Genomic DNA, 25,332 nt, shown 5'->3' on the forward strand with positions numbered 1-25,332 from the left:
GGCAGTCAATGTGTTTTTTGAAGCAAAGTTCACTTCATCAGGTGATAGACATTTTAAATAGGATATCCACCAAATAAACACAAATGGATATTATTGTTCTCTGTCAGCATCAGAAAAATACAGCAAAACACTCCAAAGTCTGCATCTTGTGTGGGAGCTGTGGGGAAGGCAGGGTGCCAGCAAGCAGTAGAGATAGACTGTCAGCACATCAGAAGACATCAAGATGTTAGGGGTAGCGGATTGTCACCATAGTGTGCTGCACAGAGGATGATCACCCACAGTGGTAGTCATTATCACAGACAGGAGAGGAGTAAGAGGTATGGTAGTTTGGGGGCCATCGGAATGAATGCCAAGGGTACAGAACCTGTGGCTGTTGGGAGATCATAGGAAATAATGCTAGAGAATATGACCTTAGGTTCCTAGGAATCATTAGACATAGTGGCAAATAGAACCTGGGGCTCTTGGGCAACAGTGGAAAGTAACGCCAGGGAATAAAGCATGGGGCTTGTGGGCGACTATAGTAATAATGCCAAAGAAAGGAACCTGGAGTTGTTTTGAGACTTGGAGACAGTTGAGGGTCAATATGAACTATTACCAGAAAATAGAACTTGGGGGTCTAGGGAACATGGATAAAGTACTAAAGAATAGAACTTTCAGTGGTTGAGGCATTATGGAAAATAATGCCAGAGAATAGAACTGAAGGCTGCAGAGAAACCGTTGGTAAAAGTGTAAAAAAATATATGAATTTTAAAATAAATAGGACAGAAATTAACATACTGAAGCTTTTTGATAAAACTGCCTAGAAACCTCACAGCACCACTGTGAAAGTTTTGAGTATATAAACCTCAGCAAGCATGGATGTATTGCAGTGGATAGTGGTGGGAAAACGGGAAATGTTTTTGAAGTGGCACACTATTTGAGGTCAGATAGTCTTTGGCATACCTCCCAACATTTTGAGATGGGAATGGGAGATGCCTACTAGCAAATGTATGTAGGCATAGGACAAGCCCCCTACCACATCCCCATGAAGGAGAATTAACCCCCCAAAAAAGGTTAATTAAATCCACAAGTGCTTTTTAACCACTACTATTCCGTTTTATATTGACTTTTAAAATGTACAAATGCAGCAATTTAGAAATTGGATGAAGGGTTTAGCACTGAGCAACTGCATTTTATATACAACTATATAGATCAGACCAAAATTAGGGACAAATGAGGGTCAGAGGCACTTTGCTCCAAATCAGGGACAGTCCCTCAAAATCAGGGACAGTTGGGAGGTATGGTCTTTGGCTACATCACTTTTCTGTTAAATGTTTCTGGAGCCTACTCTATACAAATAAGATGAGGCACAAATAAAAGCCCAACTCTCTAAAAGATCAAGGGAAGTTGTTCCAAAAGTGAATTTAAGTGTGTGAACTTCTATTTATGAAGTTGTAAAGTTTTGAGTATTTGGTTTGGTTGAAGCTGAACATTTTAGGTATTCATAAAATCAGAGCAGGTGCCCAAGAGCTCTCTTGCCCATTCCATGGGCTGACATGTGCATTTAACATCTGCAGGTGTTCAGAAATGTAACTGCTGTTAATTCTCATCCTCATCAGGTGACAAGCCCTCAAGAGTAGTGTATTTGGATTCTCCACTCCCCAAGAAGGTGCTCAGCACAAGAGAAAAGAGCCAAATCTTTCATGAGGTCATTTTGGACCAGTTTATGTTAAAGAATACTCAAGTGGTTTTACGAGCTGTGCATCTGGACAGGGGGGAGGCGGAAAGGCATGTGAGTATTGTTTCTGCTTTGTTTATTCTGATTTATCTATGTTGGAGCTGAATTGTGGAAACTCCAGTAATAGTGCAACAACTGCCAATAGCAACCAATTAGTCTTCACGATTTAAAGCATATCTAAACCCAGGAAAATGTTATATAGTGCACCTTATAAGCTTGCTACACATTATATCATTTTGTTTGTTCAATTTCTTTAAGATTTACCTTCATCTATGTAGTGCAAGGGCCTATCTGATTGCCTACAATTTTAAAATGTTTGTTTGACATCATATAATATAATGATCATATAATATGGTTTTGGTAAATCTAAAGGAAAATGTGTATCATGTGGTGGCTGCTTCAGTTTTGTGTTTTTCTGTCTTTTTTTCCTGTTTGTTTTACTGAGTGATCCTGTCGGTAACAGGCGTCCTCTTAGGGTGACAGTGCTTACCGTACTCACTGTGATGTATCTATGGAGAAGCAACAATGACGCCCTAGGACAGCACTACAGAAATCTACCCCATCTCCTTTTATCCATAACAGGGGAGGAGCTCTGTAGTGAGAGCAGAGAGCAATGTAGCTGTAAAAGTGCAGCATAGGTGAGAGCACAGGACCTCACCTGCCAAGATTTCTGACATGATCAATATGTATGTTTTTTGCACTTATCAGTATACTGTATATATCTGTATATTAGAACAAAAGAGTGCAAATAGATGTTTACTCTGTAAACCAAACTGTACAGTAATTCTGCTTGAATCAGATGACTACTTCCCTTCAGTCTTAACTTATGAGAGGGGTCTCCAAGCTTTTTAAACTAAGGGCCAGTTTACAGGCTGTAGAAGGGCTGGACTAGTCAGTGCGAGTAGATAACGCATCCTGTGGTTACTAGGAGTGGGGAGTGCCCCATTGTTAGTTTCATTGGGAGATATTGTGCTCCATTGATGGTGTCCGTAAAAGTAATAGTGTCCCCATCGTTGGTGTCAGTGAGAGAAATATTGCCTCTTTGTTGGTGTCAGTGGGAGGATATGACCCATCATTGGGTCAGAGAAAGATGTTATACCCCATTATTGGTGTCTTTGGGAGGAATATTACCCCTTGTTGGTGGCAGTGGGAGGAATGGTGTCTAAATGGCTGTATCCCACCCACGGGCTACAGTTAGGAGACCACTGACTTATGACATTGGCTTTCTGTAGAGAAATGTGAGGGACACTTCTGGTGTGTCTTGTATAAATGCAAAACATGTTGAGTTTGCCTGTGTGTGATTGTGTATCTCCTACAGACTTGTCCCAGGAGTCAGAACTCATTCTGGGGAGATTTCTACTCCCTAAGGGTCCGTTCACACAGGGGCGACCCGTCAGGCGACTTAGCTGCCTGACAAGTCGCGTCCCGCTCTATGCAATGGAATCGTTCCAATCGGAGCGACTCAAGTCGCTCCGACTTAGAAAAAGGTTCCTGTACGACTTTTGGGGCGACTTGCATTGACTTCTATACAGAAGTCATTTCACAAGCCGCCGCTAAAGTCGGATCCCGGTCGCCTGAGGCAGTTGCGCTGCAAGTCGTGCTGCCTCAGTGTGAATGGGCTCTTACAGTCTTGTTTTCCTGGGAAGGAAAGGAAAGAAAACTATGGTGACACAGGCAATAAAAATCTGACAGCAGGTTCTTATCCTGTTATTTTAACAAAGCACTGTTAACAGTCAGTGGGGGTAAATGTGACCATAGGAGTAGCCTTGTTGTGTGTACCACTATAGCAATAAAATATGTGTTCTTCCAGACAGGCTGATTGAACAAAGTAAAGTCCAGTTCCACCCGTTTTTTTTTTTTTTTTTTTGTAGTTTCAGAAACAGAAAAAAGTGGAAAAGTTAGAACCTCTGTGTGGGTTATATTCCTGCTTGTCTCCTCACTGGGGAGATTTCCCCACACTTCCTGTTCCATGTAGTTGGGGTTTTGCAGGGACAGAAATTACATCCAATGTGGACACTTTTTTTTAGTTATGTGGAGAAGTTAGAATTTCTGTCAGTTTTTTGGTGCTGTAGGTTTACCTAGTTCTGGTGAAACCATTTTTCCTCTACTGTTCATGTTTTTATTTATTTTCTGAATAGATGAACTAACTATTTAAAGTGGTTGTTAACCCACTTCTATGAAATCATCTCCTCTATACCCTTTTAATAAGATGTGTCCCTGTGCCTGTGTTCTGTAAAAAATCTGCGGATCTGTACTGATATAAGCTCACAGCTGTAGTGGGCGGGGCCAAACTGTCCTGCTGACATCAGCGGGGGGGGGGGGGGGGGGTGCGGGGTAGAAGAGGCAGTAAGCCGACAATCAGCTGAGCACTGGGAGCCGCACTCATACAAGGTACAGATCAGCATATTTTTTACATTAAACAGGGACACATGTTAGTAAGGTACAGAGGATATGAGAAGATGTTATAGCAGATTGAGAGAAGCAGAAGCTGTGGGGGGGGGGGGGCACTGGTAAATACAGGGGGAGGAGGAGGACAAAGGACACAGACACAGCGAAAGGTGCGGCTGACGGAATCGTGCAAACAGACCACGGTATCGGGGGCTCAGCAGCCATGATTATCGCTGTCCGTTTGTAGAGGGGAGGTTATAGTCAGGCAGGATCAGCCAGGTTTTTTATGGTATACAGGGGGCCAAATGACACAACACATGCACTGTGCTGTATAACATGCTTTAAAGGAACAGAATCTGTTTTTTGGGGGTTAACTGCTTTAAGGTACGTGCTTTCGTAGTCTACTTTTAAATTGTGCTTTCCCAATGACCACAAATCTGTACTCGATACATTTCATGTTTTTCTGCAGTCCTAAAGGACAATCCATTGGGCTTCCAACTTCTTTTAGTAAAAGGAATCACTAGTGAAGGCAGTGTAGTGGCATGACATATATATATATATATATATATATATATATATATATATATATATATATATATATATATATATATATATATATATATATATATATATATATATATATATATATATTGCAACATGAAGGTTAAATGCACATTTTGAGTTTGCACATCATCAAGAACCGTGATCGAGACAAATGACCTTTTATACTGAAGCTGTTTACTAACTTGAAAAGACAAACTAAACACCTGTGTGAACAAGGCCTCAAAGTAAAACGGACATGTTTGTGTTGGACTTCCAGACCTCTACTGATGCTTTATCAATTAGACACCACTAGGTGGCATATGTGCTTTATAGAAGCAGCAGTATCAGCAAGGCAGTCATGACATGAGAATAAAATGGCAGTGTATGAAGAACATTTACGCTAGCTAAAATGAATGTACTTTTAGCTAGACTTTGTTTTGTATTATGCTTTTAATTAGCATTAAAATAGGTTTGCTGAACTCTGTATGTCTGAATTGTGTTAAAAGTGTCAAGCAGGGCAAGTAGACTTTAAATAGTGGGTCCTTTTTGGCATTCAAAGAACAAAAAACCCTAATGATGCACTTTTTAGGCACGTACCAAGTAAGAAAGTATAGTAAAGTGCAAAAAACAAAGATTTATTGATTTATAAGGTATCCTAAAAACATAATACATTTACATAGAAGTCACTGCTGTACATACAGTGAACTATGATACTCTTGTATCCAATGCATTTTGAGTAAAAATACACCACCTTCCTCAGGGGTGTGTATTGAACAAGAGAAATTTTGTCTTAGGGTGACAGTCTATCATATTGTGGTTAAAACAGATGGTGAAACAGGTGTACTGGCAGTTTCACACGCACCTGCTGTGCCCTCCCTGCCCTTTTCTCCTTCCATCTCCCCTCCCCTCTCTCCTTGTCCAATCACAGAGCACTTTGCATTGCGTGAACTCATTCACAGAATGCAAAGACATCTGTGATTAAAGAGTGCAGGGGAGTTTTTACTAAAAAGAAACTTGTCCTTTTTAATATGTTAGCTGAAGCTTAAAATGTTACTAAACCCAGGACCCTGCATTCACTGTATCTGGTCTCCCACAGTACACAGAACATGGAAATTCAATTATTTTAGTAAATCTAAACTGCTAATACCTTTTCCCATCGACGGTATATAGAAGTCTTGTGACTTCCATCAGTGTCTGGCCAAGTTAAAACTTGTAGGAGTTTTCATTCTCCCCTGACTGATCTATGACCTGCAGGACCTCTGACCCTCTGTCTGGTCAGTGCTGATTGGCCCTGTGCTGATCACATGCACTCTCCCAAGAAAAAAATAAATCTCTGTAGCAATACACACCAAACTGAGCATGTGCAGAGTGCCCCCAAATGCTATGTTCTATCAGGAGATGAATTGGGGTCAGTAAAAGAAGGGGTGGATCAGCCAAGACCGGATCAAACAGACTTTTTACACAATATGCAGGATTAACCCCTTAGCTTCCATAGTGAGTATATCAAGTATGCTTTACTGCATATACAGACCGATTTTACTGTTTACTGTGGGTTTAGTAACTTTGACTCCTTATGTATTCACCACATTCCTAATATTTTATTTATTTTTTGTTACTCTTTCAGGCTGACAGAGTGTACGCAGATAGAAAATTTGCATGTGACAGCAAGGAAGTTGATTTTGAGAATGATGTGACCGAACTGGAAACGTTTGGATCCATGAAAGTTGATAAGTCAAATGCTGCAAAGTCCAATGACCAGTCTCCAGATTTCTCTTTGCATCCCCCTTCCAACACCCAGCTAGACGAGGAGAAAGCGGCTATTAATAACACATACCAAGTTAAGCTAGGTAATTTAGATTGGTGAACTTTGTAATTAAAGGGGTTGTAAAATCTAAACTTTTTTTACCTTCATGCAATCCTTGCATTATGGTAAAAAATTTCTAGGTGTCGGCATCGCCCCCTCAGCCCCCCTTTACTTCCTGTGACCCCTTTTGCTCCAGTGCCATGCACGTCCGTAGATCGTTTCTCCCGGTCTTGCTTGCTTTGATGGGGCACAGGGAGCCATTGGCTCCCAGTGCGGTCAATCAAAGCCAGTGAAGTCAGAGGGGCAGGGCCAAGTCCCTCTGCCTGTGCCAGTTGATGGGTGCTAGCATGCACGATTGCCTCCATGGGAAGCGGCTTCCCATGGGAGCATTGGACAGAGAGGAGGGGCCAGGAGCGCCGGCGGGAAACCCAAAAAGATACGTTTCCCATCCGCTCTGTGTGATTCTATTGCACAGAGTAGGCAAGTATAGACATGTTTGTTATTAAAAAAAAAAAAAAAATTACCTTTACAAACCCTTTTAATTTACAATATCTCTAATACAATTATAATTGAATGGGGTTTTCGGTGTGTTTCCCCAGAGCTGCCAATTGGCTTGAAAACTTTCAGGATAGAATTGAGTCTGATGAATGACTTGGGAAGCAACTCTGTTTCTTGGTAAAAACATATACATACATCAGACCGTATTTATTTTCTTTTTAAGGTCTTGATTCAGAGAGAATCGAACAAGAAGGAAGCAGTTGGCAGGTAAAGGATATGTCTGCAACAAGCAGTAAATCACAAATCATCCAGTCCTTTACCAGCAGTGAGTCTCACAGTGATTCTGATGAGGAGAGACTTGTGATTGATGATGGCTGTAGCAAAAGCATTGAGGGGAGACCTCCTTCAGTGAGTGGGGCCACCACTTCCTCGCCTGCACAAATACTGCAACAGCCACCTAAAAAAAAAAATAGGAAGATTTCAAGTGATGTGGACCCACTGGGGCAGATTCTGAAGATGCAAACACAGCTTCTGAAATCTGGGACAAAGAAGATGGAGCACACAAACACAGAAAATGCAGGGAAGGTTGAACAACTTCCTCAAAACCCAGTGCGCTGCCAGCCTGCAGTTTTGGATTCTGATTCATCACATGCGACTAAGAGAAAAGAAACTGCTGATCGCTCCAGAGGTAATGAAAAATTTAGGTTTTGTCATCCCTGTCTTTCTCATTTCTTCACAAATATCTTGCCAAAATACAGATGGTATGTTTACAGCTGTTAGAATGGAATGGTTGGAACTTATGACCTTATTTTATTGCTGTCTCTAACCTTACTTTCTATCTAAGAAACACTGCAAGTAATGACGGGAAATTTCCAAAACGTGGAAGAAATGTTACCTTTGTTGCTTGAACAGTTATCTCTATTGGGAGATGCATCTTAAATTCCTGTGACAGTTACAGATGTGAAATGTTAGATTTCCTCTAACTTTCTGTTTTTAATAGCCATGGTCACCAGGACAGAAAGTAAAAGTGAAACTCTGAAACAAGGTTGCAAACAGAGCTTTTAACCTATCCCGGCTCCAACCAAAAGTAGAAAAAATATTCTGTCTGAAGTTCCAGTTTACATCGGCTAACATCACCATGGATTACAACGGGGGGGGGGGGGGGGGCGGAGATGCATTATTTGAATCTTTACCCTGGCTATTTGTAAAGCTCTACAGCTATTATGTGAAATGTGTGAATAGCCACACCAATTATCACATTAATATTCCACTGAGTAGCAGCCTCATGTTATGTATGTCATGGCAGACTAGTCATTCAGTTCCAGTGCATATCTCAATTATCTAAAGTGTGTGTGTGTGTGTGTGTGTGTGTGTGTTCGCAGTTCCTTTTTGTAATTGTTTTAGTTGGCACCAACATAAAAATGCTGGTGCAGGTGCCGAGCATCCGGATTGTAATGTATGGTCTTCTCCATGGCCATCTGACCAAGTAAGCCTTTTCTTAGTGTGTCTGCCTAGCCCACTTTTACAGTTTTTCTATTTGCTGTGGAATTTCATATATATCTCATGACAGTCTTTTCCTTTTAGTTTTGCTGCCCAACGATCTCTTGGCCTTAGAAGAGGATGAGAGTGAGTACACAGTAAAAACTGATGAGAACCTTGTATACAAACTCTTCAGTCTGGATGACATCCTCCTTCTGCTTCAAAGCAGTGTTCATACTAATCTTACATCAAGGTGCCGAAATGCAGACAAAGTAACTAAAAAGGTGGGTTGTCGCTACTTACCCGACAGATGTGCAACCAGTGTTTTTGCACTACTATAGAATCTATAAAGCTAGAACAAAAGCCATTATTCTGAGACAGAAAGGTTGAACAGGACTTTAAAGGCATGACCAAACCATTTATAGAAAACTATATTTTTATTGTAAAGATAGAAAATATATATCTTCAATAGATTGATACTGAATAATTAATTGTTTAATTCTACACTGCATCGCATGAGTACATTTTCCCAGGCTACTTTAAACTCAGAAGAGGCATTCTGGAAAGAGGGGTACACCTGTAATCTCAGGCCAAGCAGGCTAATCTTCTCACGAACATATTTTTTGTAAAAAGTCTATATACCAATGAAGATTGGATTTCTTTGTTCTGTATCAACATTACAATTAGTCTGTATTTCAGTCATGTAACCTGTTCAGGCTGAGCCCACAAAGTCCTTGCTTCAATGCTATTAATAACAAAACTAATTATAATATTGGAGAATTGGTAATACCAACTGTAAAAACAGGCAAGCTATAATATAAACCACTAAACCTCAAAAGAATCCCTGGTCGCTTCCACACAAATTTAAAGGGGTTGTAAAGGTAAATTTTTTTTTTTTTTTTTTTTAAATACCAAACATGTTATACTTGCCTCCACTCTGCAGCTTGTTTTGCACAGAGTGGCCCTGAACCTGGTCTTGTGAGGTCCCTCGGCGGCTGTCTCGGCTCTTCCCCGCAAGAACTAAGCACCTTCATGCAAGCTCTCTTGCATGGTGGTTAGTTTTTGCGGGCGCGCTCCCGTGATACAGCCGGCGGCTATAGCCGCTTACTGTACAACTCGGCCACGTCCCCCAGCGTGCCGCGTTATTGGATGCGATTGACAGCAGCGCGAGCCAATGGCTGCACTGCTTTCAATCCATCCACTCTAGCCAATCAACGGCTAGGCTGAGTGGCGAAGAGGAGATCAGGGGTGAGCGCAGCAGGTGAATGGGCTCAGGTAAGTAAAACGGGGGGGCCTGGTATTGTCAAATGTTTTTTCACCGTAATGCATACACCACTTGCCTACTGGGCCCTTAAACACCCCTCCTGCCCAGACCAATTTTCAGCTTTCGGTGCTCTCACACGTTGAATGACAATTACTCAGTCATGTAACACTGTACCCAAATTAATTTTCTGTCCTTTTTTCCCACAAATAGAGCTTTCTTTTGGTGGTATTTGATCACCTCTGGGTTTTTTATTTTTTGCGCTATAAATGAAAAAAAATTAAAATTTGGAAAAAAAATACAAATTTTTCTTTCATGTTTTTGTGATAAAATTATGCAAATTATTAATTTTTCTTAATACATTTTGGCCATAATTTATACTGCTACATATCTTTGGTAAAAAATAACCCAAATAAGTGGATATTATTTAGTCTTTGTGAAAGTTAGAGAGTCTACAAGCTATGGTGCGAATCATACAAAATTGATCACATCTGATGTGCTGGTGATTTCTTGTGACCCGAACAAGCCAGGAAAGTACAAATAACCCCCAAATTCCCCCTTTTTGAAAAGTAGACATTCCAAGGTATTTAGTAAGAGGCATAGTGAGTTTTTGGTGTTGTCATTTTTTTTCCCCACAATTCTTTGCAAAATGAAGATTTTTTTTGGTTTTTTTCTCCCCACAAAATTGTCATTGTAATAGGTTATTTCTATCACATGGCACATGTATACAAATGACACCACAAATTAAATTCTGCTACTACTCTTGAGTATTACGATAGCATATGTGTGGGACTTTTTCACAGCCTGGATACTTAGAGGCCCAACATGCAGGGAGCGCCATCACGTGTTCTAGGAGCATAAATTGCACATCTAAATTGTTGACTACCTATTACTATTTTGAAGGCCCTGGAGCACCAGGACAATGACACGTGACACTGACGTGGCACTGAAGGCATGTGACACTGATGTGGCACTGATGACAGATGGCACTGATACGGGGCACTGATGACAGATGGCACTGATACGTGGCACTAATGGCACTAATGGCACTGATACGTGGCACTGATGACATGTGACACTGACAGGTGGCACTGGGGACACGTGGCACTAGGGACGGGCGGCACTGGGGACAGGTGGCACGGATAGGTGGCACTGGGGACAGGTGGTACTGGGAACAGATGATACTGTTAGGTGGCACTGGGGACAGGTAGCATTGATAGGTGGCACTGGGAACACATGGCACTGACAGGTGGCACTGGGGACAGATGGCACTGATAGGTAGCACTGGGGACAGTGTCGCACAGGGGACAGATGGCACTGATAGGTGGCACAGGGGACAGATGGCACTGATAGGTGGCACTGGGGACAGGTGGGCATGTGTGTTTTACTGTGTGTGTGTGTGTACACTCACTGTCACATTCACTGACGCTGCAGCTGCAGCACGGAAGCTCTCCTTCCTCACATGCGGTCTCTGTGTGAGGAGAGGAGCCGGCGATGAGACATGATCTCATATGTTTACAGATGAGATCACCTCTCATTGGATAGCCCGATCGAGTGCTAAATGGCCACTGTGATTGGCCATTTAGCATGATCTGTGATTGGCTGTGTCCGAGGGACACGGCCCACACAGAACTTTCCCGATGCGCGCCCGCGACGGCGCGCATTAGGGAAGTAAACAGGAGGACGTCCAGGGACGGCCTCCTGGCAGTTAGCGTTCGCTCTGTAGCCGTCTTTTGGCTATAGAGCGGGCGCAAAGTGGTTAAGGAAAATATTAGTTGTATCAGCACAGAGTGGTCCTGTGGATACTCATAGAATAAACAGTGCCACTTCCTACTAATAGGACGTGGCACTGTTTATTCTATGAGTATCCACAGGACCGCTCTGTGCTGATACAGCTAATATTTTCAAAAGCCATTATTCAACACATTGTTATACCTTTTGGAACTGATGAATCCAGGGAAAGCTACTTTCACTGGTAGTTGGATGTCCTAACCACTTAGAAATTGTATGCATGTGCGTTCCACTGGCATGTATATTATTATGGCCCAGCCATGTATGCTCTTCTGCACTTGCTCTATTTTTGGAAAAACAATAGTGATTAATTAAAACTATATGAACCTGCCAATAGCACATTTCCAGAAGAACATCTGGGGTTGTCTGCTGCTACACATAGAAATGCAATTGTGTATCTTATTACCATGTATCACAAGTAGGGATGGGTCGAACAACCCTGGTTCGGTTCGCACCAGAACATGCAAACGGGCAAAAAATGTGTGCACACATGCAAACCCTAGTAAAGTCTATTGGACACGACCATGAAAAATCAAAAGTGCTCATTTTAAAGGCAAGTTCTTGCCAAAAAGAGTATTTGGGGACCCGGGTACTGCCCCAGGAGACATGTATCAATGCCCAAAAAAGTTTTTAAAACAACTGGTTTTTCAGGAGCAGCGATTTTTAACCATGCTTAAATTGAAACTATAAATATTGTGCTTGGGGTTCCCCTTAGTCTGCCTGTAAAGTGGCGCATCTGTCTGATTGTGTTTTACAGTGTCGCAGCAAAATTACTTTTCTAAAGGAAAAAGTTTCATTTTAAAATTGCTCACGGTTGTAATGTATTGCCAGCTCCCGGCAATATAGATGAAAATCGATAAAAAAAATGGCCCTTCGGGTCTGGTATGGATTTTAAGGGGAACTCCATGCCAATATTAAAAAAAAAAAAAAAAAAAAAAAAAAAATGGTTGTGCGGGTCCCCCCACCAAATCCATACCAGAACCTTATCTGAGCATGCAGCCTTGGAGGACATACCAGGCCACATGCCCTCAACATGGGGAGGTTGCTTTAGGCCCTGAGGGCCTCATCCCCACAACCATGGCCATTGGTTGTGGTGGTATCTGGGAGCCCCCTTTAACAAGGGTGGTCCCCAGACCCCCCCCCCCCCCCTTATGTGAATGGGTATCGGCTACATTGTACCCCTAGCCATTCACCAACAAAAAGTGTCAAAAAGTAAAATCCACAATACGTAGTTTTTGAAAATTCCTTTATTAAAAAAAAAAAAAAAAAGTGTCCCGCGATAAGCGGGAGAACCCCATGCCATTTTTTTTTTCTTAATACTGTCATAGGGTTCTGCTTAACCACTTCAATACACTATATTATATACTGTACACTGCACTATATACCCTGAACTGTATTATATATATATATATATATATATATATATATATATATATATATATATATATGCTACACCGACTGCACTATATACTCTGAACTGTAATGTAGTGTATATATACTATACAGACTGCACTATATACTCTACAGAAAAATTGCGCCTTAGGTGTTGGTGCCAGAACACTGTGACCCCTCCCAGTTACTCTTGTTGTGCGTAGGAACGTGCCCTGCTGTTAAATATTATTTCAAAGGGGCGTGGCCGAGACCGTCATGTGGGAAGACGTGCATCACGGAGTTCCCGCACTGATCCTGCAAAGATCCTCTTCCCAGCCAGCTAACACACCCGAAATCGGGCTGAACTCAGCACAGGGGTCCCCACTGATGTGCCTGGAGTTGCTGCCAAGGTCTGTAGAGATCATGATGACCCGAAAACACGCGGAGGCCGGGACGCCAGATTTCCAACATGGCGCCGCAGCTCCTCTCTCACAGCGTGCTCGTGGCAAGGAGAAGTATAAAGATTCCGGTAAGGCTCCTAAGACCCCTACAAGTACGGTGAAAGACACCCCGAGAGACATGCTATACTACGCTCAGAAAATAGTGCCCCAGACGGCCCAGGGGAGTGGGGAGGACATATCTGCCACCCCTGCAGTGTTTCACACTCAGCAGGAGGAGGGGAGCAATGCACAGGGCCCTGTAGCGTCCCCCAGCCAGAGCCTTCCCGACATGGAGGAGGGAGAGGAAGCAGTTCAGCCCTCCCTAGCAGACATACTAAGTACAGTACAGCGATGCACAGCTTCAGTTCATACTCTGCAGGATCAGTTTGGTGGTCTGAAAGAAGAACTGGGGTTTATTAGGCATGATCTACAGAAAACGAGGGAGCGCACCACCGCGGCGGAAGGCCGCATCAGTGAGATAGAGGACAAGCTGACACCCCTGCTGAGAGATACGCAAATTACAGCCAGGATTGCTAGAGCAAATGAACTTAAATCTGACGAAATTGAAAACTGCCTGAGACGGAATAATATCCGTATTGTGGGGCTCCCCGAGAAGACGGAGGGTAGGGACCCCACAGACTTTGTTGAACAATGGCTATTGGAGGTGTTTGGGAAAGATGTGTTCACACCATTGTACTCGGTTGAACGCGCGTACAGGGTACCGCTCAGGCCCCTTCCACCAGGGCACCCGCCCCGCACTATGATAGCCAGGCTACTTAACTTTAAAGATAAAGAAATAATGCTGCACCAGGCAAGAGAGCGACGCAATGTCCAATATAACGGGCACGCATCTCATTCTATCCTGACTACTCAGTGGAGATACAGAAGCGCGGCGCAAGATTCACTGATGTTAAAAAAACGATTGCAAAGGCTTAAAGCGACATACGCCATGTTCCCGGCGAAAACTGCGGATTACGGCAGGGGGCCAATCCCACTTTTGTGAGGCGGCTGCTGAGGCGTCCGCATGGTTGGATGCCGATGAACACATTATCAGACAAGCTGGAAGAAATGCAGCAGAAGAAGACTGACCAGACCTCCATCTAAGCACGATCGTATAGCGGTTATCATCACACAATTGGGCTGGGAAGCCATTACCTACTGTTATTCCACAAGCGATGAGAGCAAGTGAAGTTAACTTGAATACAGTTAAGTAGCACTTTGGATTGGAACATTTAGTAGTTTAACCAAAGAGGCATTTGAAGTTTTGGGTATGTTCAACCCACGTTTTTTTGTATACTCTTTATCTCGGTTTTCCCCCATTCAACTGAATGATACTTACCCCCTATTCTGTCAGCTGGAGAGACCACTCTCACACTTTGGAGAGTGTTACCCTCTATGCACCCACGGGGACTGGGAGATTTTTTGCTTAGCAGTTATGATTCTTATTTTTTTGATCTGTTATTGCCGCAGCTTCAGCTTGAGTAGTAACCGGCAGGCGTACAGGAGGAACTGTGTTTTATGCTGTTTTGCCTTTCATGCCACAGCGGACTCCTTTAATTGGAACTCAGGTATCACTATTTTGTCCCACTTGGCGCCCCACACATATGCACACCCTAAAGCGCCTAGGGTACACACGATGCCTTACCCTATCATGTCTATGAGTGATTATCTTAATGAGTACTGTATCTTTGTTGTCTTGGAACATTAGGGGCGTTCAGAATCCTCTGAAACGATCTATGGTAGCCACTATCCTTAAGAAATACTCCCCTGCCATTTATGCACTGCAGGAGACTCACTTAGTGTCGGAGAGGATCTCCTGCCTGGGATTTTCCTGGGTGGGTAGTGCATTCCATAGTTTCATAGTTTGTAAGGTTGAATAAAGACACCAGTCCATCCAGTTCAACCTGAGCGAGTGTCTACAATTGTCCCTGTACATTGCACACTCACATTGGTCAGTATCTTCAAGGAGCCAACAATACAAGGTCCCCATCCATATACTAGGGCCAATTTTGGACAGAAGCCTTGAGAGGGCTCCGGAGACAAACTCTGTAGGTTGCTGTCCTTTCTGGTCATATCAGTCAGGGGCTTGACCAGAGACTTCTGATATTAGTTGGCAAAGCCCAGGAAACGCTGCAAAGGACATAAACCCACGGGTCGAGGACTGCCGAAAGTTTCTCTGGGTCCATCGAACAACCAGCAGTGGAAAAGACATGAATGTAACCTGTTCACGATGAAACTCGCACTTCTCAAGTTTACAATAGAGATTGTTCTCTCTTAGTTTCTGAAGCACACGACAGACATCTGTGTGGTGGCTCTCCAGGGACTTGGGGAAAATATGAGGATATCATCGAGATAAACCACCACACATAACTACAACAAATCTCGGAGGACATCGTTAATAAATTCCCGTAAAACTGCCAGGGCGTTACAAAGGCCAAAAGGCATTACCATGTACTCATAATGACCTGTTCTGGTAATAAATGCAGTTTTCCACTCGTTGCCCTCTTTAATCCGCACGTGATAGTATTCCCCTCTCAAATGAAGCTTCATGAAAACTGTTGCTCCCTTGAGGCAGTCAAATAACTCTGTAATCAACGCAATCGGGTAGGCATTCTTAATCCTGACAAGATTGAGACCCCTATAATCAATACAAGGTCTCAGTTCACCGCTCTTTTTCTTCATAAAGAAGAAACCAGCACCAGCAGATGAGGATTTTCAGATGAAGTCTCAAGAAAGTGCATCTGCAACATAGTCCTCCATGGCCTTATCCTCCATGGCCTTATCCTCCAAGACCGACAAGGGTAAACCTGGCCACGAGGGGGTATGGCACCAGGTTTAAGGTCAATTGCGCAATCATAAGACTGGTGTGGAGGCAAACTACTGGCTTGACCTTTGTCAAAAACATTGCTAAAATTGCGGTACTCCTCTGGCAGGGAGGAGAGTGAAGAGGGGCACAGGACCTTGGATACCTTCAGGAAGCATGTCTCACTGCATTGTGGTGGCCAGGAGAGAACCTCAGTATGGAGCCAATCAAAAGAGGGGTTGTGCCTCTATAACCAAGGATGACTAATAACCAGCCGAAACCTGGGTGAGGAAATAACTTGGAATTGAATAATCTCGTGGTGAAGAGCCCCTGTGGCCATGGACAAGGGAACCGTCTCATGAGTCACATAGGCAGGCTGTAGAGGTCTCCCCTCAAGAGCCTCAATGGCAAGTGGAGTGTCACGAGTGCTGCGATACAAAGGGAGCATCAATGAACAGGCCTGCAGCCCCATGAGTCGATTAGAGCCTGTATCTTGATGGACGACTCAGCCCAAGAAAGGGTGACCGAAACCAGGGGCTCATCCTTCTGGATAACTGGGGATGAAACAACACCACCTAAGGTCTGTCCATGATAGGGCCTCAAGGTTTGGGTGTTCCCTGGACGGGTAGGACAAGACTTCAAAAAGTGACCTGCCTGGCCACAATAAAGGCACAATCTCTCCCTTCTCCTAAATGCTCTCTCATCCACAGAGAGACGTGTGAAGCCCAAGTGCATGGGTTCATCTTCACTGACCGACTCGGCACCAGGAGGCATGGGAGGTGAGGGAGGCACGGGTGGGACTGCAAAGCTCGGAGGAAAACGTAAAGGAGGCTTCCGCAAGCGCTCTTTAAAAAGACTCTGAGTCTGGAGTCCATGAGGGTGGCAAACGAGATCAAGCTCTCCAGCTCAGTGGGTATATTTCGGGCTGCTATCTCATCCTTGATGGAATCTGAGAGACCATGAGAAAAAGCAGCCTCGAGGGCCTCATTGTTCTAAGCAACTTCTGCTGCCAGATTACAGAATTCAATGACGTAGTCGGCAACAGTTCTCGTACTCTGATGGATGTGAGGCACTTGGCAGCAGAAGCGGAGCGTGCGGGAACGTCAAATACCTTTTTTAAAGGAGGCCACAAAGTCTGGGTAACTATAGACAACAGGTTTTTGCGCCTCCCATAAAGGGGTTTACCCAGGCCAAGGATCTCTCGGAAAGCAAAGATATCACGAAACCTACTTTTTCTTCTGTCCGTGGGAAACGCCTGGGGCAGCATCTCAAAGTAAATCTCAACCTGGTTGAGAAACCCTCTGCATTGAACTGGATGGCCCCCAAATCGCTGGGGAAGCGGAGCGGAACCAGACATACCTCCTTATAGAGGTAATACTCGAGACGGGTGCCTGCACAGAGACTGGTGCAGCAGCAGGGACGGCCTGCAACTCGGGTTGTACCGGAGCAGCCACAGTGTGGATTCCAGGTGAGCCGTGTTACTCAGGAGCGTTTGTAACGCTATGGCAAACTGATCCATGCAGTGATTTTGCTCATCCACCATGAACCAGACCGAGACAGAAGTACAAATAAATCACACTTGTTTATTAATAAAAAATAAAAAGGTAACTAGAGTAAGCATAGTCAAAGCATAATACAATAGGTAGTTCTGCTATATCTTCAAAGATAAAGTGCCAAGTATGTAGTGTATCAAAAAGATAAATTCAATCAAGGAATGTATTATATTAAATCACCCCAAGAAAAATACAACATATGGTGTGCTTTCCACAATCTAGCCAAAAACAACCAAAGTGCAATTAAAAGGTGCTAAATAAAGGTGTCAAGTGCTAAAAAAGGGAGGGCTGAAAATCCCTAGTATTAATCTTGTTGCAACAAAAAAAATTAAAACAATAAAAAAAAAAATGTTTATATATATATATATATATATATATATATATATATATATATATATATATATATATATATATATATATATATATAGAAAGTAATACTAATAATATAATTTATCTTATATTCACCGATCGACACAGCTCCTCTCTGTAACTAAATGGGTTTGTTAGCCTGCCGTTAGGAGAACTAGGCAAAAAATTGTAACACAGAACTTTAGTCCCGCCCCAGGGGGCAGACCCTGTGCTAACAACCCTCCCTGCTCCCAAGGAGAATGTCCTAGGAACCCTGCGGGCCCTTTGGTCCATTTTTTTTGCTGCAGGTTTGATTTTTTTTTTTTTTTGAGCAAGATGAAAGATTCTGGGATCTTCTATCAACTGCCGGCTGGGTGACAGGCTGGTTAAGTTATCCTTGTAGTCTCCCCAGTCCGGCCATCGAGCGTGTGCAGGCCGCAGTTGAGGCTCGGCAGGCCACGACATACCTCAGCTCCAGAGGTGGTTGGTGAGCTTCAATGCTGCGGGGTATACATATGACTGGGCTTCTGATGTCTGGATCATAGTATACCGGGCCAGCAGCTACCAGGAACTGCACAGGAGTAGATATGTGATGGAATGTCTCCCAGCTCTTCAGGACTGGTAAGTATGGCTCTCCCTGCTTCAGTGGGATGAGCAGCTGGGCATTCCCTGGGAGGTCGATTCGGGGGCCACCTCTACCTCCTTCTCTCCTCACGTCCCTATCTCCCCTCCTTCCCCCCTCCGGGGGGGGGGGTAGCTGCGTGTGTGTGCGCGTGTGTGTGTGTGTGTGTGTGTGTGTGTGGTTCGCTGGGCCTCTCTGCGGCTAGCGTTGGTCCTGGTCCCGGTCTGGGGGGTCCCAAAAAGGTGTCTGTGGAGGTGTTCTTGCTGAATGCAGGCAGCACTGTTCTGTGTTTATTCCTGTCACCGCATGGCGCTGTCTGGCGGTCATTTTGACTGTTGGAAAAGCAGGTTCCCCTTGTGAGCCTCAGCAGCCATTTTCTATAGGATTTTCCTATTAGTTGCATTGGTGGTTATTTTTTTGAAGCCCGAGCGCTCTTTTCACCGCAGTTCTCTTGTGACGGATTTACACGTGCTCTCACATGCTGTTTCCTGTGCCCACTGTGTATACAGGACGCTGGATGGCTCTTCCCTGAACGCTGGTGCAAGTTCTGCAGATCGTTTCACCGCTATTCTATAAAGCTGCTGACACAGTTTCTTTACTCTGCAACTGGGTAACTCCTAGGGACTACAGGCACGGCTAGTGACATTCACAGAACGCCCCAGGGTGGTAAGTCTGGCGCTAGATACCCCTCCCCCCCCCCCAACACGCAGCTGCAGCAGGAGGGTGGGACCTTCACTGTCCTTAGTCCCCTTGCAGGTGGCAGACAGGATAGGGTCAGCGTGGCTTCAGAAACTGGTGTTTCTTCCACCGAAATCCAGGCTATTGCAACCGGGTCAACTGCGGGTTAGCGCTGTGCCAATGGACACCCTGACAATGGTCCTTAACTCTTTTGTTGTAAAATAGAGGCGGTGCGTGGAAGGAAAGGTTGCGTGTAAAAGGCCCGTACACCCCGCCCCCCCACCCCCCTCTGGGGAGAGCTCTGATGCAGACTCGGGCCCTGCTGCGGCTGGTGACCCCTGCTCTGTCCTATCAGACAAGGCTGACCAGGACCATTTAGACAGTGAGGATGATTCCCCGTCCAGGTCCGGGCGCGATAAAGCGCTTGTTGGAGCACTTGTCACAGCTGTATGTGATACCCTGAAGATACAGGAGCCAGCAGATAGCTCTGCTGATGTATCGGTCCCTTTTGGGTCCCGCAAGCCAGCACGTTCACCTAAGGTGTTCCCCTATTTGGCTTATTTTGACAAGTTCAGTGAATGGGGTCGGCCGCAAAGGACCTTTTCGGTCCCCAAAAACATGGCGGTGCGTTATCCCTTTGAGGAAAGCCTTCTCAAGAAATGGTCGGTTCCTCCGGTCATGGACCCCCCCCAGTATCTAGCTTAAATAAAGTAACCACGATTCCGATAGAAGGAACTCCTGCATTCAAGGATCCCATGGACAGGAAGGCCGGGGCAGTGGCTCGTTCCTTGTTTACGGTTGTGGGGTCAGCCGTGCGACCAATACTGGCATCCGCACTGGTATCACACTGACGGAGTGGGCAAAACTTTTTCACCGCAAATTGGGAGAGCAAAACGCCTCCCCTGTCTGTGTGGAACTAGCAAACCAACTAGTGCAAGGCCTTAAGTATGTTTGTGGCGCGGCTCTGGATACTCTCCCTCTGTTATCCAGGGCTTCAGTGTCAACTGTGATGCTGGGGCTCCTGATTTGGCTAAAATGCTGGTTTGCTGACCAGGCATCCAAAAAACCCCTGACGAATCTTCCCTTCCTTGGCGACCAGCTCTTTGGAGCTTCGTTGGATGACATTATTAAAAATGCCCATGAGTGGTAAGAGTACTCTACTCCCACAGACCAGGAAGGCTAAGGAGCCACGCCGCAGGCAAGGGCCCTCTTTTTCCATTCACAAGTGGCTTTTTCGTCCGCCCGGTGCTTCGGCAAAATGTTCCCAGCCCGACAGGACATCCACAGACGGTCAAAAGCATCCCTGGAACCGCAAGCCTAACAAGCCTGCGAACAAAAGTGCTACTGCATGAAGGTTTGCCCCCACCCGTGTATCGGGTGGGGGGTCGCCTTTGGGAGTTTGCAGCCTGGTGGACCTCCCGGTTATCCGACCAGTGGGTCTGCGACCTGATTTCCACAGGCTACAAGATATTTTCTCTCTTGGCCGCCAAACAGATTCTTCCCCTCCAGCATACCCACGTCCCTGGATCGCCGGGAGGCCCTGCTAGGGGCTGTAAGCGACCTGCTGAATCATGGGGGTGATTGTACCAGTTCCGGAATTGGAATGATTCCAGGGGTTCTACTCAAATCTGTTTGTGGTTTCCAAGAAGGAAGGGGTACGCCCAATCTTGGACTTAAAAGCCCTCAATCACTTTGTAAAAGTGCAGAGGTTCAGAATGGAATCAGTTCGCTCAGTAGTTGCGGCACTCCATCAAGGGGTCTCCCTGGCATCTTTGGACATCTTTTGGACATCAATTTCTGCGTTTGGCAGTTGGGGAAGCCCATTACCAGTTTGTGGTTCTTCCCTTTGGCCTGGCATCAGCCTCCCGAGTCTTTACCAAAGTACTGGCTCCAGTATTGGCGTGTCGCGATCGTGGGTTACCTAAACAATCTCCTCCTGAGAGCATCTTCTGCCTCAGAATTAGAGGAGGATGTGGCGATCACCATGCAGACTCTGTGAGAATTTGGGTGGCTGTTGAACCTAAAGAAGTCTGTGGGTGTGCCAACCCAGTATCTGGAGTACCTGGGTTTACTATTGGACTCCAGGGAAGCAAGGATCTTTCTCCCCTCAGACCTGCAGAAGGAGATTTTGATGAAATGGGACAAATCTCCATTGTCCCTGGATCGACGGGTCCAGGTGAGCCAGCCAGTCAGGGACTCTCTGATCTGGTGGTTGCGGTCCCCGATGATTCAGTCCGGAAAATCGTTCATTCCTCTGAAATGGACGGTGATCACTACGGACGCCAGTCTCTCAGGCTGGGGTGGAGTGATGGGGATTCAGTCGGCTCAGGGCCTCTGGTTGACGGACAAATCCAGCTTGCCGATCAATCTGCTCGAATTGAGAGCGATCAGGCTGTGCCTCCACACGTGGTCGACATGTCTTCAAGGATGTACGACCAGGATACAGTCAGACAACACCACGGCTGTGGCGTACATAAATCACCAAGGGGGAACAAGAAGCTCAGCCGCTGCTCGGGAGGTCGCTCACATACTTCAGTGGGCAGAGCGACACGTTCTGGCTCTGTCAGCCATTTACATCCCGGGGGTGGAAAATTGGCAGGTGGACTATCTGAGTCGTCAGATGCTGGACCCAGGAGAATGGGCGTGGCATCCGGAGATTTTCAGGCTGCTGTGCCTGAATGGGGCACACGGGATATGGATCTATTAGCCTCCCGTCTCAATCAGAAGGTGCTGAGATTCGTGTCCAGGACAAAGGATCCGTGGGTAGACGCGCCAGACGCGCTGGTGGCTCCGTGGGATCAGTACCAGCTGCTCTACGCCTTTCCTCCACTAAAACTGTTGCCACGTCTGCTTCGCAGAGTGGAAGCTGAGAGGATCCCAGTAATCCTGGTTGCCCCAGATTGGCCTCAGCGGCCCTGGTACGCATATCTGGTGCTTCTGGTGGCAGACGCTCCCTGGCGACTGCCGCTGCTAGAGGACCTCCTATCTCAAGGTCCAATCTTTCATCCTGCTTTACCATCGCTGGATTTAACAGCGTGGCTATTGAGAGCCAGGTGCTGAGGAACCGGGGTCTGTCAGACTCAGTGATTCCAACTATGCTGAGGGCGCGGAAATCTTCACTGAAGATATACCATAGTACCTGGAAGGCCTACATCTCCATGTGTGAGGAGAAAGGGTGGCATCCGCGCTCCTTTTTTATATCCAGGATCCTGTTTCTTCAGCAAGGAGTAGACCAGAAATTGGCGTTGAGCACCATTAAGGGGCAAATTTCAGCCCTGGCTGTCTTTTTTTTTTTTTTTTCAGCGACCCCTGGCGTCTCGCTCATTAGTGAGTAACTTTGTTCAGGGGGTTCAACATGTGGTCCCTCCGGTGCGTCCACCGTTACCCCCATGGGATTTGAACCTGGTGGTGTTGGAAGCCGCCATTTGAGAATATAAGGGAGATTCCTCTATTGACCCTTTCACAAAAGGTGGTCTTTCTAGTGGCCATCACATCGGCCAGGAGGGTTTCGGAATTGGCAGCCTTGTCATGCAAGTCGCCTTATCTAGTCATCCACAGGGATAAGGTGGTGTTACGTCCGCAACCGTACTTTCTACCGAAGGTGGTTTCGGCTTTTCATATCAATGAGGACATTGTATTACCATCGTTTTGTCCTAAGCTGAAGCACCCCAAAGAGGTGGCCCTTCACACTCTCGGTGTGGTTAGGGCTATGAAGGTGTACTTATCTGCCACGGCTCCCTTTCGGAAGTCAGACTCACTGTTTGTTTTGGTGGCTGGTCCAAAGAATGGTATGGCGGTCTCATCGGCCACCATTTCCAGGTGGATCAGATTGTAGTCCAAGCCTACGCCTTGAAGGGACAGGTGCCCCCCTTTCCAGTCACGGCCCACTCTACAAGAGCAATCGGAACGTCTTGGGCCTTCCGACACCAAGCGTCTTTCTCTCAGGTGTGTAAGGCGGCGACCTAGTTGTCTGTCCATACGTTTACCAAGTTCTACAAGGTAGACGTCAGTGCATCGGCTGATGTCTGTTTTGGCTGCAAAGTTTTGCAGGCGGCCGTGTAGTTGCAATTGTGATTTTTTTTTTTTTTTTTTTCCCCAGTTTTTTTGATAAAACGCAGTACTGTTTGTTAATGCACTGTTGCATTACTACCGCAAAAAAAGTTTGCGGTGTTGGATTTCTCCTGTTGAGAATACCTTGTTATGGTGGTGTGTTTTTCCATACACTGCTGTTTTTTGTGGGTTTAGTTTCACTAGCTTCCACTTGCCATGGTGGATGAAGTTTTAATGCTGTTTTTTCCCACCCCTCCTTGGGCACTGCTTGGGGACATCCCATTTAGTTACAGAGAGGAGCCGTGTCGGTCGGTGAATATAAGAGAAAATAGGATTTTTGTACTCACCGTAAAATCCTTTTCTCTGTAATTCACCGACCGACACAGCACCCACCCCTCCTTTTCTCTACGTTATACTGCTTGCTGAAGTACTGAGTTCTGCCTGGGAGCAGGGAGGGTTGCTAGAACAGGGTCCGCCCCCCGGGGCGGGACTAAAGTTCTGTGTATTGTGTTACAATTTTTTGCCTAGTTCTCCTAACGCAGTGTTTCTCAAATCCAGTCCTCAGGCCCCCCCAACAGGTCATGTTTTCAGGTTTTCCATTATTTTTCACAGGTGATTTGATCAGTTTCACTGCCTTAGCAATTACCACAGCCGTTTCATCTGAGGGAAATCCTGAAAACATGACCTGTTGGGGGGGCCTGAGGACTGGATTTGAGAAACACTGTCCTAACGGCAGGCTAACAAACCCATTTAGTTACAGAGAGGAGCTGTGTCGGTCGGTAAATTACAGAGAAAAGGATTTTACGGTGAGTACAAAAATCCTATTTTTATAATTATATGAATAAATTAAAATAAATTAATTGTGAATCAATCCACGCCCTAGCACCAGCAGAAATAAATAAATACTGATATCCCAAGATGCCACAAACAATAGGTGAATAAATTAAATCATGATAAACATCATAAGCGTCCCAGGTGTCACAAAAGGAGAAAATATTAAAATATATAAATTTATGTGTAGAGCCACACAACCAGTGTGCCTACTAAATTATATAAAAAATCTATACCGTATTTATCGGGGTATAACACGCACCAGCGTATAACACACACCCCAAGTTTAGGAGGGCATTTTAAGGAAAAAAGTTTTAGGAGGGAAGTTTAAGGAAAAAAAAAACTTATATTTAAATGCCAGTCAATGCAGCCTTATCAGTGTGCATCTGCAGCCTTGTACATCATTGCAGAATGATCAGTGTCATTTGCAGCTTGCCCCACGCTGTTTGCAGCTTTGCAGTGTCATTTGCAGCTTTTCAGTGTCATTTGCAGCTTGGCCATGTTTAAATTTCCCGCCGCCGAGACAGACCGAGCGAGCGTCGCCGAAAAAGACCGAGCCGACTTGCTCGGCTCCGCTCATAGTCCCACCTCCCTGCTGTTTCTCTAGCGAGCGCTGCCTAAAAAGACTGAGCCGTCTGTAAATGTAAAGTCACTTTTTTTGACTATACAACCACTTTAAGTAGGCAGGTCAGACGAGCAGGATCAGGAACAGCTGGGTAACTGTGGAGAGAGATGAGAGCTGGCGATTAGCCGACAGCTGAGCAGCCAGCCCAGAGAAGGAAGGGCTAAGCCAGCCATGACACTGGGTCAAGTGTCCCTGTCGGAGGGCGGAGAGAAGGTTGGTGCCATTGTAGCATACAACCATTCCTGGCTGAAGCTGGCATGGGGTCGACCACCTCTGAGCCTGTCCCTGCAGAGCTGACAGAATCTCTGCCCCAGTGTGGCTCCTGTCTCCTAGGCAGACCAACTGAAGCACCGCATGGCTTCTTTTAGCCTGACTGCTTTCGTAGCCCCTTGAACGCGTAGGGAACATTGCTGGTTCAGTAGAAAATTCTGCAGAAGAGGCCATAGAGGAAGAACAAGAGGGAGGTGGTGGAGCAGAGAGATGTTGCAGAATCACCACCACCTTTTTGGAGGTATGGTAGCAGAACAAGC

The 25,332-nt window shown here is 45.4% G+C and overlaps 1 protein-coding gene across 1 annotated transcript in view; it reads left to right on the plus strand.

Moving 5' to 3' along the window:
- ICE2 (interactor of little elongation complex ELL subunit 2) overlaps positions 1 to 25,332 on the plus strand; it is a 266,066-nt gene that overhangs the window by 75,453 nt on the left and 165,281 nt on the right. Inside the window, exons 8-11 of the mRNA XM_077472932.1 lie at positions 1,599 to 1,771; positions 6,273 to 6,495; positions 7,174 to 7,638; positions 8,535 to 8,713. Coding sequence (XP_077329058.1) covers positions 1,599 to 1,771; positions 6,273 to 6,495; positions 7,174 to 7,638; positions 8,535 to 8,713 — 1,040 coding nt within the window. The remainder of the gene's footprint in view (positions 1 to 1,598; positions 1,772 to 6,272; positions 6,496 to 7,173; positions 7,639 to 8,534; positions 8,714 to 25,332) is intronic.

Source organism: Lithobates pipiens, unplaced genomic scaffold (genome assembly GCF_037356315.1).
Source record: "Lithobates pipiens isolate NorthernLeopardFrog02 unplaced genomic scaffold, aLitPip1_a1.2 Scaffold_8, whole genome shotgun sequence".
Taxonomy (NCBI): Eukaryota; Metazoa; Chordata; class Amphibia; order Anura; family Ranidae; genus Lithobates; species Lithobates pipiens.